Source organism: Lepisma saccharinum, chromosome 2, assembly GCF_977018435.1.
Source record: "Lepisma saccharinum chromosome 2, izLepSacc3.1, whole genome shotgun sequence".
Lineage (NCBI taxonomy): Eukaryota > Metazoa > Arthropoda > Insecta > Zygentoma > Lepismatidae > Lepisma > Lepisma saccharinum.
In genome coordinates this window covers 181,719,978-181,737,399 of record NC_139230.1, presented here as the reverse complement: position 1 = coordinate 181,737,399, position 17,422 = coordinate 181,719,978, and the positions used below count along the sequence as shown (strand labels likewise).

General features: G+C 37.9%; 1 protein-coding gene across 4 annotated transcripts in view; it reads left to right on the top strand.

Annotated features, from left to right (window-relative positions):
• LOC145984219 (post-GPI attachment to proteins factor 6) overlaps window positions 1–17,422 on the top strand; it is a 530,070-nt gene that overhangs the window by 460,915 nt on the left and 51,733 nt on the right. For all 4 annotated transcript variants that reach the window (XR_014441287.1, XR_014441288.1, XM_083117778.1 and 1 more), the window contains exons 6-9: window positions 2,517–2,650; window positions 6,733–6,892; window positions 8,296–8,488; window positions 12,248–12,468. Coding sequence is in view for 2 of the 4 variants with exons in the window: in XM_083117778.1 (XP_082973904.1) it covers window positions 2,517–2,650; window positions 6,733–6,892; window positions 8,296–8,488; window positions 12,248–12,468 (708 nt within the window). In the remaining 2 variants the exon portion in view is untranslated. The remainder of the gene's footprint in view (window positions 1–2,516; window positions 2,651–6,732; window positions 6,893–8,295; window positions 8,489–12,247; window positions 12,469–17,422) is intronic.

Genomic DNA, 17,422 nt, shown 5'->3' with positions numbered 1-17,422 from the left:
ACAATGCCCAGGTCACATGTGGTTTTCCAGGAAATTCGGGACTTGGGTGACCTAGAAATCCGACCACACCCAGCCTATGTCTGGATCTTCTGCAATCCGATTTCAATCAGTTTCATTCCATGGCACACTCCTCAGGGGCAGATGGTTCAGTTCTTTGGAACATTTGACAAATTACATTGATGGCACTCTTGCATGGTATTCCCAATGGATTACTGAATGTTGAAGATGATAGACTCCAATGGGCTGTACTTTGCAGTATATCTCACTATTTCCCACATGTGGTGGAGGGATGAACATGGTACCCACATGTGTTACAAATACTCTATGTGATCAGAAGTATCCGGACACCCACCTCAAAATAAAGTTCAAGTTTGGGCAACCCTCCATCGGGAACACTGGCAGTCAATACAGTGTTGGCCCACCTTTAGCCTTGATGACAGCGTTCACTCTCACAGGCATACTTTCAATAAGGTGCCGGAATGTTTCCTGAGGAATGGCAGCCCATTCCTCGCAGAGCGCCAAAATGAGAAGAGGTATTGATGTGGATCGGTGTGGTCTAGTATGAAGTGGGCATTCCAAAACATGCCAGAGATGTTCTATGGATTTCAAATCAGGACTCTGCGCAGGCCAGTCCATTAGTGGGACATTGTTGTCGTCAAACCACTCCCCCACAAGCCCTGCAGTATGGACAGGTGCTCGGTCGTGTTGAAAGACACAATGATCATCCCCGAACCGGTCTTTGATGGTAGGCAGCATGAAAGCTGTTAAAATGTCAACGTAAGCTTGTGCCGTGACATTGCCATGTAAAGCAACAAGGGGCCCAAGCCCCCTCCAGAAGAAACATGACCACACTGTAACCCCGCCACCTCCGAATTTCACTGTCGGCACTATACAGGCTGGTAGATGTCGTTCACTAGGCATTCGCCTCATTCACATCCTACGATCGGATCGCCACATTGTGTACTGTGATTCATCACTCCACACAGCGGTTTTCCACTGTTCTATGGTCCAGTTTTGATGCTCCTTGCACCACACAAGGTGACGTTTGGCATTTGTCTGTGTGATGTTTGACTTATGGGCAGATGCTCGGCCATGGAAACCAAGTTTCCGCACCTTGCGCCAAACAATAATAATGGTACTTTGAGTAGATCCTGATGCAGTTCGGAATTCTGTGTGATGGTGGCGATGGATGATTGACGATAATGCTGTACGACCCTCTTCAACACTCGATGGTCTCTGGAGGTCAACATGGGAGGTTGGCCTGCACGCTTTTGGGTAGTACACATACCTTCACTATAACATGGGAAACAGTGGACAGAGGAATGTTTAGGAGGGTGGAAATCTCACACACAGACTTTCTACACAAGTGACACCCAACCAACTGACCACGTTGAAAGTCTGCGAGTTCCTCAGACCATCCCATACTGCTGTCTCACACTGTCTGCAGACTACTGAGTTCGCTGACTATGTGTTCCATGCGGTAGATGGCAGTACTGTGTCGCCCTCTATGATAAACAAACGTTTCGCGGTGTGTCCGGATACTTTTGATCACATAGAGTATATGGGGTACTCACCAGGGTTGTTAAAGGTCCAGGAACCCATAAATTCTAATGGGTTCTATTGGGTTTCACAACAGGACCAAAACCTTTTCTCTTGCACAACTTAAATTTGGTCCAAGTTGCATGTTGTTTCATTGAAAATAGGTTCCTGGACCGTATTTAAATTGATCTGGAAAAAAAAGTTCCTGGACTATATTTAAATTGACCCAGAACAAAGGTTCCTGGGTCATATTTAAATTGATCTGGAAAAAGCTTACTGGATCGTATTTAAATTCATCTAGAAGAAAGGTTCACTGGACAATATTTAAATTCATCTGGAAAAAAGATTCCTGGACCATATTTAAATTCATCTGGAAAAATGTTCCTGGACCGTAATTAAATTCATCTGGGAAAGAGGTTTCTGGACTGTATTTAAATTCATCTGGAAAAGAGGTTCCTGGACTGTATTTAAATTCATCTGGAAAAGAGGTTCCTGGACTGTATTTAAATTTATCCAGAAAAAAGGTTCCTGACCATATTTAAATGCATCTGGAAAAATGGTTCCCGGACTGTATTTAAATGCATCTGCTAAAAAAGGTTCCTGGACCATATTTAAATTCATTCAGAAAAAAAGTTCCTGGACCATACTTAAATTGGTCAGGAAAAAGGTTCCTGGACCAAATTGAAATACTTTACAGATAAAAAGGTTCTTTATGGTCTAGAACCCATTTACGCTTGCTGATTTTTCTCTCCTGGACCAGAATTTAATATATTTAAAATTCCTGGACTTTTAACAACCCTGGTATTCACCCTTTTCATGGATAATGTGAGTACTAATTTTGAGTGTGTTTAAGTGTTATGTTTCGTAGTAAAAGTGAATACACATTCATTTTTGGTGGTATTATTTTTATATTTTCACAAATAATTTGCAAATAGTTAAGATGGTATTGTTGTTAACAAAAATGTTTGGTTTTACAGAGTTAAGAACTGCAGTTCTTCAACAACAAATTCATGCACTATGACAGTGATCCCATGGGAAGAATCATGGCATTATGTGACTATATCATCATTAAGTCATCGTGTTGGATTTTCAATAAAATTTGGTTTTGAAAGTAAGTTCCATATTCTCTCTCTGTTTGTATATATCTAAAATAAAGTACTATACTGTATATGTTTTGTATTTTGGAAAAGAGTACACTTGTAATGAGAACTAGATCATAGAGATTGGACTCTGTGTTCAGATTATCTTTTTTCAAAGTTTGAATAAATTCTGTCTTGGGTATGTAGTTTAGAAATGAATAGTAATTAATCTCCTTAGTCAGTATGTGGGTTTAATATATATATATTATATATATATATATTTTTTAGACTCTTTCTGTGCAGGTTTGAGTCTCCTGGAATGAAGCATAACAACTTTTCTTCTGATGTTTCTGCCAGTGTATGGGACCACTGGCCACCCATCATCATGAGGAAATTGGTGAGCTACCTATGAGTAGCGTAACACAGTCATGGAAAACCTACTGGGGGGTTGTCGTGCTGACCACACGTCACCCCTAGAGCTGGGCCAATACCGCAATTTGCTGTTACCTATACCATGACCGATTCCTACCAATACCAATGCCGATACCGATACTTGTATAATTCCAGTATAAAATAACAAAGGCTAGTTACCGAGTCATACTAATTTGTCGCATCACTAGGCACATATCTAGAAATATAATTTGGGGAGCCAGTCCAAGTCCAGTGTCTAAGAAATATAATAATAACAGTGTTTCCATTTAATACATTAATATAATTATAGGTCTATTCGTAATAATACATAAATTAATTAATTAGTACTTAATTCTCCGATGCATATGGAGTATTGATGTATGTAACCACAAACTAAGAAATTGAGAAAAGACAACCATTAATACCTATTTTGTTCTGTTTCTTGACTAAAAAATATTGTTATTACGTAAATAGTAAAAATCAGAGATAAAACATCAAATATTCATCATCTAGCTTACGTGTAGTTAAGACCGCTAAAATTTGTGTAAAAACAACTGTCATGGCAAGGAAATTAATGTCAAAGAAGTAAAAAATTAAATATTTATTGAATAACAAAAAGAATGATGGTACATCCATTTGATGAAAAGTAAAGTTCCTCATGTACATTATTGTAAGTAGTGGTATACATAAACCTTTAGAGGGGCCTCTCTGATGGTGTAGTGGTAATGCTGTTGCCTTGTAATCAATAGATACCAGGTTCGATGCTCAGCAGAGGCACAAAGTGGTTCGTGTCCCACTTTAAAATGTAGGTTCAGTCACGATTACCCATTCTATGCATAAAGTGGACATGAAGCAAAAACTCAATCTTCTTTAGTACTGTCATTCAAAGCCGTATGTTCCCAATCTAATTTTGGCGGAAATAAATAACCCCCATTGGCCGATACCGGTAGTCACACAAAAGACTGACACAGAAGGGAAGAGGACAAGAAGAAATTGCTGAATCCTCTTCCCGCTTGAACGTAGATAAAACAAAGCTAATTTCACAGTGACCTTCAGTTCTCTTTTCCAAGAACTCCACAACTACCTGACCTGGCATTAGTGTGGTGGGTGGTTTACCTGTCTTACCACCACGAGCTTCAAGCAGCGTTAAGTAAGCAGTTACATGCCTTCATGATCACGTTGGGTTCAGTTTTCACTTACCCATGCCTTTGATGTTGCCATCTGCTTCCCAGGAGGGTGGGGGTTTTATCCAGTGTTTCTAGGAAAATCTATGGAACTTCCTGTACTGGTCTCCCAATCTGTCACAAGGAAGGGTGAACGAACTTTTAAAAAGGACAAATGTTGAGACGAGCTGTTGCCTTTGCCCGCTCTTCTAGCCACTGGAAATCTTTGGTGTCTGATGGTATCAGTAACAGAAAATCAACCGATGCCGGTATCGGCCAATACCAATACATCGATATCAGCTCAGCCCTAGTCACCCCATATCTGGTAGGATGATCTCCCACCTCTGCTGAGAAGTTAGTGGGTAGGCCCTGGCCTTCAAGGACCATGGGTTATTATTATTTATCATGCATAAAGTGGCTTGAAACAAATTTTTCAGGCAGATAAACAGGGGCCACTCCTTCATTGCACTACCACTTTTTTCCCACTGAAGCCCAGGCAGGATGAGGAAGACTGCATCAAATGCAGTCCATGCTTTACTTCCACTTGCAAGTTGTTTATGTAGAAGGTGCCCACACCATGAACTTGGAAAAATAGATTCTGCAGGGCATTGTGATTCATTGGGGGGGGGGATGTTTCAGATTCCAGTTCCACCATGTTCACTAGGGGGACAGGGTTCGAATCTTGACCTTGGCATGGGCTCTTTTTTTTGTGAGTGTTCCTTCATCAATTACATCATAGCACCACTTACCTCATCTTTGTGATTAGCCAAAAGTGGCAGAATAGTGAAGTAAAATAAACCAAATTAATCAAAGTTGCACCAGGTTGTGATTGAAATGATAAATCCATCTTGAATGCCAATAGTTAATTATAAAGTGGTCAAAAATTGGTTACCTATCTTCAAGAGGTAGTAGGTTTGAATCATGAGTAAACCATACATATTTCATTGTTTGTTCCTACAGTAATGCAGTATTATTTTATTTTATTTTCAAACTCTGATGGAACAGCACTAGCTTGTATGTCACATATTCACAAGTTATGACAGCAATTTTTAACTTCTAGAAGAACTTAAAATTATGTATAATTATTTAAAATCATCACAAACATTAGAATTGATTTATAAATGTAAAAGTCTGTAAAATTAAAATCGGTATTAGTACCCTATTTGTGTAATTTGTCAAAGTTGTTGGTTTTATGTGATTAAATACACTGGAATAAAGTATGAGAGTACATAAATATCCAGATTCTTGTGATAAGCAATGCTTTCTGTTTTTCTGTTATAATTTCCGCACATACTCAAGGCACAATTAGATATATTCAGCACTAAAGAATAGAATGCAAACAGAAATTCAATATTATAAAATTGTGACCCCAACTGAAAACAAACTTCCCATCTCATTGACACAGTTTACAAATAAATTCATCAACATAGAAAATAAGCTTGCTTCTGCAGTCACAGGTATGTGACCTCCACAGCTGGTTGAGAAAGGGGAGTTATGAAAGGGCCTCCTTAACAGCACTTTGCACTGAAGTAAACAAAGCCCAGTTGCAATATATCCATGTACCAGTATCGGCTCATTAAACCTAATTAAAAGCCATTAACAAGGGTCAAGCCCATGTACAGCCATGGACACTTCTGGGTTGTAAGTAAATGAAGTCCTTGGAACTAAGGCAATAAAATTAGTATTAGCCTCTTCTAGTCCTCATTCATATTCACAAGCTAACTAATATGCTAACTGGAGAAATCCTTACCTCGTAACTTTCTTTATGAATTTGTGCAGAAGATATTCATTTGGAAGACTTTAATTTAAGTTTTAAATCATAGTTATTACCAAATGTACACATTGGTTTCTTTACATTTTTAATGCCCGATTGCCATGTGGAAAAGCATGAAGAATATTTATCAACCCTCTTAACTTTGTGATTTTGTAACTAAACACACGGCCATGAAATTAGGCAGGTGGTAAAAGTTCACCCTGTTGCCACTTCGGAGCACAACCCCGTGTGTTCATAGGTTTAAGAGAATAAAAGATCTCGTCGTAGAGTTGGTCTTTGTAATCCATGTGATACAAACTGACAGTATTTGCTCGAATGATCAGGGATAACACAAAAGTGCCCCAGAGAGAGGTCTGTCCGATGCTCGAACTAGAAAACGCAACCCTGTTGATGTTGCCACACAGATGGAATCCAGCGACTTTTGTCCCGCTCTCGCTTTGCTTTTCCCACATGTGGCACCAGCGCAATTTTGCCCACTGCCTATTTTCATGGCTGTGCGTTTGATAAAAATTAATGAATGAAGAATACAAGCTTGATATTGTTTTAGTGTAATTCCATTATCAGTCAACAGCAGGTTAATGGAAGGACAAGGTAATAGTGTAAGTTTAGTTGGGAGACCGGATACACTGTAATTTTGTTTGGCATCCCAGAAGGCCCTGCTCTGTATGATATTCACCTGGGTGTATCCTCATTAACACTCTGTCTATTTAACTTACAATCTCCTTGAGTAGCATTAATCTTAACACATGTCTCCTTTTATTTCCAGCATGCACAAGTGAATTTCCCTTGCCTCGATACCTGCTAGTTAATGACCTGGATGCAAGACAAATCTGTCAATCTCTAAACAAAACAAGCAGACTGCGTGTACTATTCCCAGCATCAGCTGCTCAATCTCAGTCATCTGTAACTGACACTTGTTGGGATAGGTAAGAAAACGTAGTTAAAATTATTTCTGTTGCACATCAAAAGAATTAAAAGCAGCAGCGGATCCATATTTTAGCACAATTCTGTATGAATAGAATGTAAGGATGGATATATTATTCAATATACTCTATCACTGCTGGCAGTTTATCCATAAGAATCCTCCAGATTTTACCCATCTGACATTCCTAAACATAGCCTGTAAATTGAACATTCCTAAACATAGCCATGATTTTGTAAAGTAATTTTATGTTCATAGATTGAGCATTTTCCCACATTATATATTTTTACCATTCTGACCCCTATGAAACAAAACCTTACAAAATTTCCCTAAAATGGGAAAAATGTATTATCATTAGAGACATGCATATTTTGTTTTTGACTGAAACACAAAATATGAATTAACACACTGTAATGCTCATTTTTCATGATTTTGAAAGGTGTGATGTACGTTTTCCGACCATGTCTTGTCACGAAATGGTGGTAAAAGTGAAATAAACTCTTAAACATGAAAGCTCACTTAACATACAGTGTGAACATAATTGTAATAAGCCTCACCTTTTGTTGGCAAAGGAGCGATTTAACAGGATGTTCAGTTTGGCTAATATATCCTTAAGGCTCGGCTGGACCTTTGGCCAACTTCAGGGCAGCTGTTTTTTTGTTTTGTTTTTAAATTTCCCTCTCCTTTTGAAAAACTACTGTGATATTCCAATATCTGAAAAATTACACATGCTTAGAATTCTTTCTAGAGCATTCACCTGAATCTCCATGTGGTTTGCTTTTGCTGTTGCCAAGATATTTGCACTAGATTTGTGACCATGTAAGCCTATTAAAACATTGACAATATCTAGACAACAGCAAAAGCAAACCACATGGAGATTCATGTGAATGCTCTAGAAAGAATTCTAAGCATGCGTAATTTTTCAGATTTTGGAATATCACATAGGTTTTTCAAAGGGAGTGGAAAATTAAAAAAATGCTCCTTTGCATCGGCCAAAAGTCTATCCGAGCCTAAAGAATGGAAGAATATAAGTAGGATATAATATAATAGTGACTACTGAAAACCACTCATAAACTCTCCTTCTTACAAAATTCATGGGCACACTACTTCCTGATCCCATCCTTTCCTGATAACTTTATTTTATGTTATTCACTTCACTATTGTTATATTTGTTTCTCATCTGTACTTTCAAATTCCCATAATTGAAAAATACATATATATGTATGTATTTCATATCCACATCGACAAAGGATTTTCCCCCTTGTTCCTGTTTGCAGAACAGCCTCCTAACATTTTGACAACCCATTTTTGGCCACTGTGATGAATGTATGTCTTGTAGGATATTATATAACTTTTATTGTCAACTTGAAATAATATGCATTTTTAATATGTTGCATCTCTTTACAGAACATCATTACTTCGTAAAACATTTCCAGGGAGTTTTGTGTTTGAATATGACCAGCTTCCAGATGAAAATGGCACAACCCCTCTTAAGTTAGATATCAGCACCCACAATGCAAGTCTAATGAGCTTTGGAATCAACCATATTCAAGATATAGGAGGAACGCTAAGCTTTGAATTTGGGTTGGATCCATTCTTGGTGAGAAACTGTAATTGGTACATAACATCTTTGGCCTTTTTTGTTAGTACTGTAATCAAGAAAGAACTCTAAACTAGGTAGACATAGTGCGAAGCCTTTAAATATTTTGGGGGAACATTGTAGAAAATGTAATAACAGTTACTTCTTCATTCAACTAACTGCAGTTGCTTGCAGTGGCGAAGCTAAGGCGTAAATACTGGGTAGGCTGAAAAATCTGCTTATATTTTTTTTTATACAGCAGGTTCATGCGTCGATTCTTGTTGGTCGCAAAAGTATGAATTCCTCTTTGCTTGAAGCCTTGATCAATAGAGAGTTCTTTAACCAGTTTTTTTTTTCATTGGCTATTGTACTGAGACTGAGAGAACTTTATCTTTCATTTTTCATTGAATTACGGAGATATTTTTTTTTTACTCTCTTGAGGGTGCTCATACTTCTTTCGGAGGAAGCTGGGAATGTCAAGACCAACTTGATAAGTTGTGTTACTTCTTTGTAGATTGTTTGAAGATCATTGCTAACTATGAATTTTAGAAGGTCTGCAGGAGGTAAATGCTTTTCTTCATCAGCACAGATATTCTTTAAATCATTTTTTAATCGTTCTTTGTTGAAAAATGGATATGTGGACAGAAGGTTAATTAATTTCATCACAGGAAAATGTAGTTTATATTCCCCAAAGCTATTTTGGTCTACCAATTCAACAAATTTTATCTTTTCAAGATCTCCAAAACGTATTTCCAGTTGCACAGTCAGTGTGTCCAATATTTCGTAGGTTAAGGATCTGAGAGCCACGAAGTCTTGTCCACTTACATTTATTTTACTGCAAATCATCTTAGAGTTTCCAACACAATTTCACAGTATTATATTTTTATAACATAACTACACTATGTGACACACACACAAACACACGCGCGGATGCACTTGAAGTAAATTAACATTCAACAATGCAGCGCGTGAACGATGGACGCACTTTGCACGAGAAGAAGCACAACAGGTTTGGTCCTGAGGCTAGCCGCTTTTACCCAGCGAATCGGCGGTCCCCTCCCCTTAGCCTCCCCTCCCAGTACACAGAGCTCACGCTGTAGCTGCCTTTTAAACGCGAGGCTTTTCGTCAAAAGCCTCAGAGTTCGGCCCGAACGCGCTCTCTCTTTCTGGCCTGCCTGACGAGATATATGGAAGGATCGGTGGAACCAAACGTTCGGATTACATAGTTTAATTCGTTTTAACGAACTTTGATTGTTACAGGGTATAAGAACATTTTAATTTCAACATTTTTTGGGTAGGCTAAGCCTCAAAAGCCTCATAGGAGCTTCGCCACTGGTTGCTTGTTCATTCAACTAACCGCAGTTGCTTGTTCGTTCAACTAACCGCAGTTGCTTCTTCGTTCAACTAACCGCAGTTGCTTGTTCGTTCAACTAACCGCAGTTGCTTGTTCGTTCAACTAACCGCAGTTGCTTGTTCGTTCAACTAACCGCAGTTGCTTGTTCGTTCAACTAACCGCAGTTGCTTGTTCGTTCAACTAACCGCAGTTGCTTGTTCGTTCAACTAACCGCAGTTGCTTGTTCGTTCAACTAACCGCAGTTGCTTGTTCGTTCAACTAACCGCAGTTGCTTGTTCGTTCAACTAACTGCAGTTGCTTGTTCGTTCAACTAACGGCAGTTGCTTGTTCGTTCAACTAACGGCAGTTGCTTGTTCCTTCAACTAACCGCAGTTGCTTGTTCGTTCAACTAACCGCAGTTGCTTGTTCGTTCAACTAACCGCAGTTGCTTGTTCGTTCAACTAACTGCAGTTGCTTGTTCGTTCAACTAACTGCAGTTGCTTGTTCGTTCAACTAACGGCAGTTGCTTGTTCGTTCAACTAACGGCAGTTGCTTGTTCCTTCAACTAACCGCAGTTGCTTGTTCGTTCAACTAACCGCAGTTGCTTGTTCATTCAACTAACCGCAGTTGCTTGTTCGTTCAACTAACCGCAGTTGCTTGTTCTTTCAACTAACCGCAGTTGCTTGTTCGTTCAACTAACCGCAGTTGCTTGTTCGTTCAACTAACTGCAGTTGCTTGTTCGTTCAACTAATTGTTACAAGTGTCAGCATCAGATTTCTGATGTGTGGAGCCACTCGATACTGTCAAAAGATTTGGGTGGGCCACGTCTTCAAATAAAAATATTTTTGCTATTCACATTGTTATCGTGTATTGCAAGCACCTAAATTTCTTATCATTTTTATCATGAAAGTTGTCTATTACACTTCTACAGGGTGGCCCAACCTAATCTCTGATCCACCCTTGATGCAACCCATGCATGCTACTCCAATAATTACAAGCTAAATTGTGTTACATATAAGCTTATATTAGAGATGTTCCAATTAGCTGTGTGTGTGATGTATGGTTACGATCTGCCACTGACTTGATTGTTTGTACAGTACGCTTGTGAGATAATTGCAAATGTATACAAGGGTTAGGTGGGAGAACAGCATTCGTTAAACCTCGTCCACTAAATAAAGATATTATATTATTATTATTATCATCATTATTATTATATTACATTATTATCATTATTACAATCTGCCACTAACTTGATTGTTTGTAAACATCATATGCTTGTCTCCTTGCACACTCGAAGATTTCTTTGTTTAAAACTGAACACTGCCGAAAGGGGGCATTATAAACAAACCATACGTCCTGTACAGGATGGAAGACATAACAGGCACATCACTTGTAAAGTGACAGACATACGATGTGTAAAAACACTTCTACTACTGGCATTGTTTTGTTGTTTTAACTAGTTTATTTGAGTAATTTATGAAACACTTTTGAACAAGATACATTGAGCTGAAGGTGATTATAATCATAAATTGAGTGTTCTCTTATGATTTTCAGGAGTGTTGAGGGGTGTTCTTGGAAGGGAGTGAATAAATTAATCTGATGTGGCAATGTCAGTTCCACAAAATATAAATAAAATAGAAATAAACAAATCACAATATCTTAAACATAAAACTGTAAAGAATATTGAATAAAATAACCCATATAATTTTATTTAAGTGTTTTGAAGTTTAGTGGAAGGAAGTAGTATTCCACTTGATTAATATAATGTAGATTTGAATTGGTTTTTATTTCAGATACTGTTAGTTTAATTTTGTACAGCTTTATTTGAAAAATGTAACATAAGAGACTCTTCAGAAATACTTTATAACTTTAAACATTTGTTTATTGTAATACTAGAAAATCCAATAAAACTTTATTTTTAAATGTAACTTTGTACTCTATTTAATTATTTAAGATTCTAATCTTTCTGGAAATTTATATAATCATGTAAAAGTACCAATACAAAATGGTAAAATATAGTAAATTGACTTGAAGTAAATTATAAATGAATAAACAGGGGTTTTCCTGCATAATACAATCCAAATGAAACAAATATTACAATATTTTTTTCTTCTTTTATCTGCAGGTTCCCTGATAAGTGTATAATGGAGGTTTATCCTTCATGACATTGTCTCTTTCAAACTCTTTAAGATCTAAATGTGTACATAAATTACCACTGAACAAATATGTTCAAAGTTGGTGCAAATTAAAAGAAGTGTCACCAAGCTATAGATTTAAGAAAAATGCTGTTTTGGACAAACCTAAAATTTGTTCCACTTTATCTTGAAATAATAACAAGTTATATTCCTGAGAAAAAACACATATATTTTAATATTGCGGTATTATTTCACTTAATGCTCACATCTTTATAGCAAGTAATGAATAAAGTTCCTACTTTTTTCTTTCAGAATGTAACAAATCACAATGTAAGTGTTGTGGGATGCTTGAGCTATGGAATCAGAGCTGAACCAAGTTTCCCAAGGTCATGTACTTCTGGGATTGTAGTTGAAGCTAATTCATCATCACTTAATAACAATGTTGCCAGGATGTTAGTTCCATTTCCAGAACCTGGTCTCTGGTTCATCACGCTTATGCCTTATTGCTTCATAGTAAATGAAAAGAATGAAAGGTGAGTGGGAAAATTAGTGTTAATCTAATCCTTCAAAATTTAGTAACATATACAAGGATATGTCATTAATTGATTGATTTATTTGCTGTTTTAAGTCCACTTTATGCACAGTAAGGCTAATCAGGACTGGACCTACAGTTTAAAGTGGAATGCAAAGATATGTCATTGTAACCGTGAGTATTGTAAGGACTTTTCAAAACATGTGAGTATGTGAGTAACATTTACACAGACTGTGTTACAATTATTAGGAAACGGTCAACTAGTGAATAAATACTATTATATTTTCATTCGATATGCATAAAATTATGGCCAACCTCTGTGGCGTATTACAGCATACTAAGACTGCAAAGGTCCTGGGTTCGAATTTGAGCCTCGGTGTTCTTTGTGAGTGTGTCTTCATGAATGTCATCACATCTTCACTCATTCTCATCTTCGCGATTAGCCAAAAGTGGAAGAAAAGTGAAGTAAAATAAACTAAATCAATTATTCAACCAACCTTGCATTATCGCTGCTTAGGCCAGCCATACACCGGATCAGACACAACACGATGCAACACAATGAGTCACGATGCGACGCAATGCAACACGATGATACTCAAAGTGACATGATGATGCAAGACGAGTTTTGTTGTGTTCTTCATACAAGAACGAGACAGCAAAAGAGATGTTGATTACTTTAATTCCAGTCATAGCAGCGTTCCATGACAACATAACTTTACAAATTGCTAACAAAAATGAAGTTGCTAAGGGTTTGACACGACAGTGTGCATGGGGGATAACCCCATAGGAGCCAATTATTCCGGGCAACAAAAGTTAATTTTCCTTACTACTACGGGGGGGGGGGGTTCTATTCCCCTGCCATTTTTGAGACGTTACATGTAAATATGATAATTTAGTTTTGATATTTTGTTCGTACAAAAAGTAAATATGTTACATAACAAAACAATAACTAACATATACAGGGAGGTTATTTCAGTCGTTCACCGCCAGCGTGTCGGCCGTTCGGCGGACTCTTCATGCAACAGGTCCCGGCAAATTGCGTTCAGGAAGTCCGTAACAGAAACCGCTTGTTTTGTAATGTTTCCACTTTTCACAATTACAGTTACAATTACAATTGAAATAAGCACGTACCTTGTCGCAAGGATGCTGGAAAAGGTGTCCTCCCAAATACAAATATTTCTGGCACCTTATTTCTGACAGAAAATCTTAGATTAGACATCGCTACTTAATCCTCAGTTGTCAGAAAGGGAAGACAGCATCCCGGTGCATAAAGCAAACCGAAAGCGTAAAATGATATTTAAAAGTAATAATAATGATGATCACTAACCTCCTGTGTTATAAGAGATGTTGAAAATGACCTCCTTCAACAGCAATACAACACGTTTCTTAGGTTCAAGAGATCCTGTCTATCGTAATTCCCTGACCACTTTTCTGCAAGAATTCGTTTTCACGTAATTATCGTACATAAAAACTCTCTGTTCAAGACTATATTTGTTTAACGACATAAGTAATGAATGAATAACAATTAACACACAATAAAGCACTGGCCATGAGTAGCACATTACAATAACACAGTATACGCAACACGCGTACTGATAAACGCAAACAGAAGTGAACATGAACGTACACTGACGTCTGGTAGCCGACAGTGTTGCTAACCATTTTTCGGCAATGTCCCTACAGACGTAGTCAAAATGTCCCTACAACTGACCAAATGTCCCTACGCCAAGTAAGGCGACTAAAAAAATCATCACCTCATGAGCATGCAAAACAGAAGATAAAATATACACATTTACTTACCAAATCTTTCTGCTCGGTGCTTCCACAATTAATGAAGGCGCGAATTTACATTTGCCTATCCTAACTTAACCTAACCGTACCTGAATGGTTTGTGGGGCTATCCGTCAATGGTTTCTTGGGCTACCCGTGCATGTTTTTTCGAGCCCAAATTTTAACTATGTTTGCCTTGCCTAACCTAACTTAACCTAACCTTACCGAGAATGCTCAGTGGGGTTATTCCTGAAGGTTTTTGCGGTAATTGTGATTACGAACTGATAAAAAATATTATTTTCGTAGCACTTTAACGGCAAACGTTCTTCATCATCGAAGACGCCATTTTCGTATCCTGCAATTTTATGATTGATGTAATGTTGCCAAATTTACCTGTAATCAAATCAGTTCTTCTACATCGTGATTGTCGCTGTCACATGTAAGCACGTTCTTTGGGCAATATACTGAAATCCATAAGTTTATTAATTAGCCCACAGCCATCCTCCTGCACACTCCACCTAACAATCTGTACAACATTAACAACTTTTTTACTGTTCTCTTCCGCTATTCTTACACAATCCATGCTATCCAAGTATGAAATCAACAGGGTGGCAACGCTGTAGACAGCGTAACTAATTGTAATTTGTTCATATCAACAAATATGGCTACCATACTTGTATACGGAGAATCATTGCAAGAATTGAAAAGCTTATTTTACAACTTCTACACGTTAATGAACATTTTTCCCCCTCACCACAACATGTTAATTTGAGATAAATCATCACGAATAATTATTTCGTGAGTATAAGACGTAGCATAGAAATTACAGAAGGGTCCGGTATTGTAAATTCTTGCCTTAATGAATAATAGGGGTGTGCGGGACAGAATTTTTTGGGTCGGGACGGTAATTTTTTTAAATCCCGACATTCGGGACTGAAAAATTTGCAATTTCCCGACCAAGTCGGAAAATTTTCGGGACGGGAAATGTTTGAAATTTCCCGAAGCACTGGAAATCTCGAATTTTACAAGTCATTTTCACTTTAAGTGATTGTTTTTGCATTTCTAGAATAAAAACTTACAATTTTCGATAAGTTCCAGAAACTTACAAGGCAGAAAAGGTCGAGAATTAACGACTTTTTAAAGTAAAGCATCCCGCACACCCCTAATGAATAACGTTGAGTCGTTTACTGTTGATTATGTTATTTGAAGTCATACATGCCGCTGCTGTGCAGAGATAGATGTTGGTTGGTGATGCTGTATTTCCTGCAGTCTTGAACAATTGTGGTCCCATTTTATTTCCCTTTTTTGTTTTTGTATCACTTAACATTGAAAATATTCTTTCCGTTTCCGCGTGAAAATATTCTTTCCGTTTCCGCGTTAGAATGTGGCAATGTTAGCACTATTTTCGCGAGAGTGGAAATGTTTTCAAAAAGGAACTTGCCTTGAAAGTTTTTGGTAACCGATAACATGTTCCAAAATTCTGATGGAGATTTGTTAGTTAGTTCTTTTTTCTCCCCCTCGCTAAAGTATCCAGATAAAGTAATTCATAAAATGTCATTTACCAAGATTGAAAAAAGTACCTACGTTTTCCCTCATTTGGCAAAATCTGTCCCTACGTTCCTACGCGGGCGAAATTTAGTGAAAAGTCCCTATGCGTAAGACATGTCCCTACGGTTGGCATCACTGCCGACACGTGCAGTATGAAGCGCCGTCCTCTCGCGGCTGACAACTCCCCGATAAGCTGTCGCGACAACTGAGGATAAAGTAGCGATGTCTAATCTAAGATTAGATGTCAGAAATAAGGTGCCAGAAATATTTGTATTTGGGAGGACACCTTTTCCAGCATCCTTGCGACAAGTTACGTGCTTATTTCAGTTGTAATTGTAACTGTAATTGTGAAAAGTGGAAACGTTAGAAAACAAGCGGTTTCTGTTACGGACTTCCTGAACGCAATTTGCCGGGACCTGTTGCATGAAGAGTCCGCCGAACGGCCGACACGCTGGCGGTGAACGACTGAAATAACCTCCCTGTATGTAAAAACATGAAAGTCACTGAAGCTTTGGAAACACAATTTTTGTGTGAGGAAATGAGTAATCATTTGCGTAGCTTTGTTTAATATTGTATTTCTAATTATTTTTCATTATAATGTTAATTTAACTCCTCTCAATAGAGAGCACATTTCCTTGTAAATATATTTCCTGTTTAAGCATGAATCTAGCAATAGATGAACCCCCTGCAAAAAAGGGAAAAAAGTTTAAATCTCGAAATGCAAACTCATAATTATTTGAGCAATACATATCAAACTGGCCTGAACATTGTTTTCCTGTACAATTTGCGATACATTTTGTACACTACAGCCTCTGTCCAAATAAAGTACCTCTTTTTTTCAGGTAATGCAATTGTGCTACTTCATTCCATAGCGCATCAATTTTGTCCTTGTTATGGTAACCAGTTGAGGAATAATCGTACAACGGAGGTCTCGCTTTGACAAGAACAATTAGCTTCTCTGGATCAAACTCCATTTTTAATCTTGACCGCAACATCAAATCTACAATTAATATGTGCTGTCAAACGAAACAGTGATGGAGTCACATGCAGGTGATGCACTGAGAAGAAAGGATTCGTACATGTGCAGAGCGTTTTGTTGCTTCATGCTCCCAGAGACCAAATTCCGCCAACGTTCACTGTTTTCTTGCAAAACCATCGCAACGTGACTCGAGGTGACACTAGTCAAATGTTTTGTCCCGTGTGCGGCTGCCCATAAGAGCCCCATGTTAAACATTCCCCAAGTCAGTTTGCAACAAAAATGACTCATCACGTCGAGTCAGATCCGGTGTGTGGCTGGCCTTACTGGTCAACTAAGAACTAAGGTCCTACAATTTTAACAGATTTGTTTAAATATCCATTATTCCCCTAGGGTAACCTGAATGGAGCACAGAATCACAGGTATTCCCTAGTTCAGTATCTCTGAGCGACATCCCAAATGGAAAAGTGAGGAAGCACAATGTGTGGAAGTGTGCACTATTCCCATTCACCGTATGTTTTGAGTTTTTGATTCTAAATTCACTTCATGCACAGCAGTGGCGTAGCGTTATAGTATGCCCGTATGCCCGGCATTCCCAAATTTAAAATTTCAAAAATGCTTAAATGCTGTGATTATACAGTAAAACATAACTAATTTCATA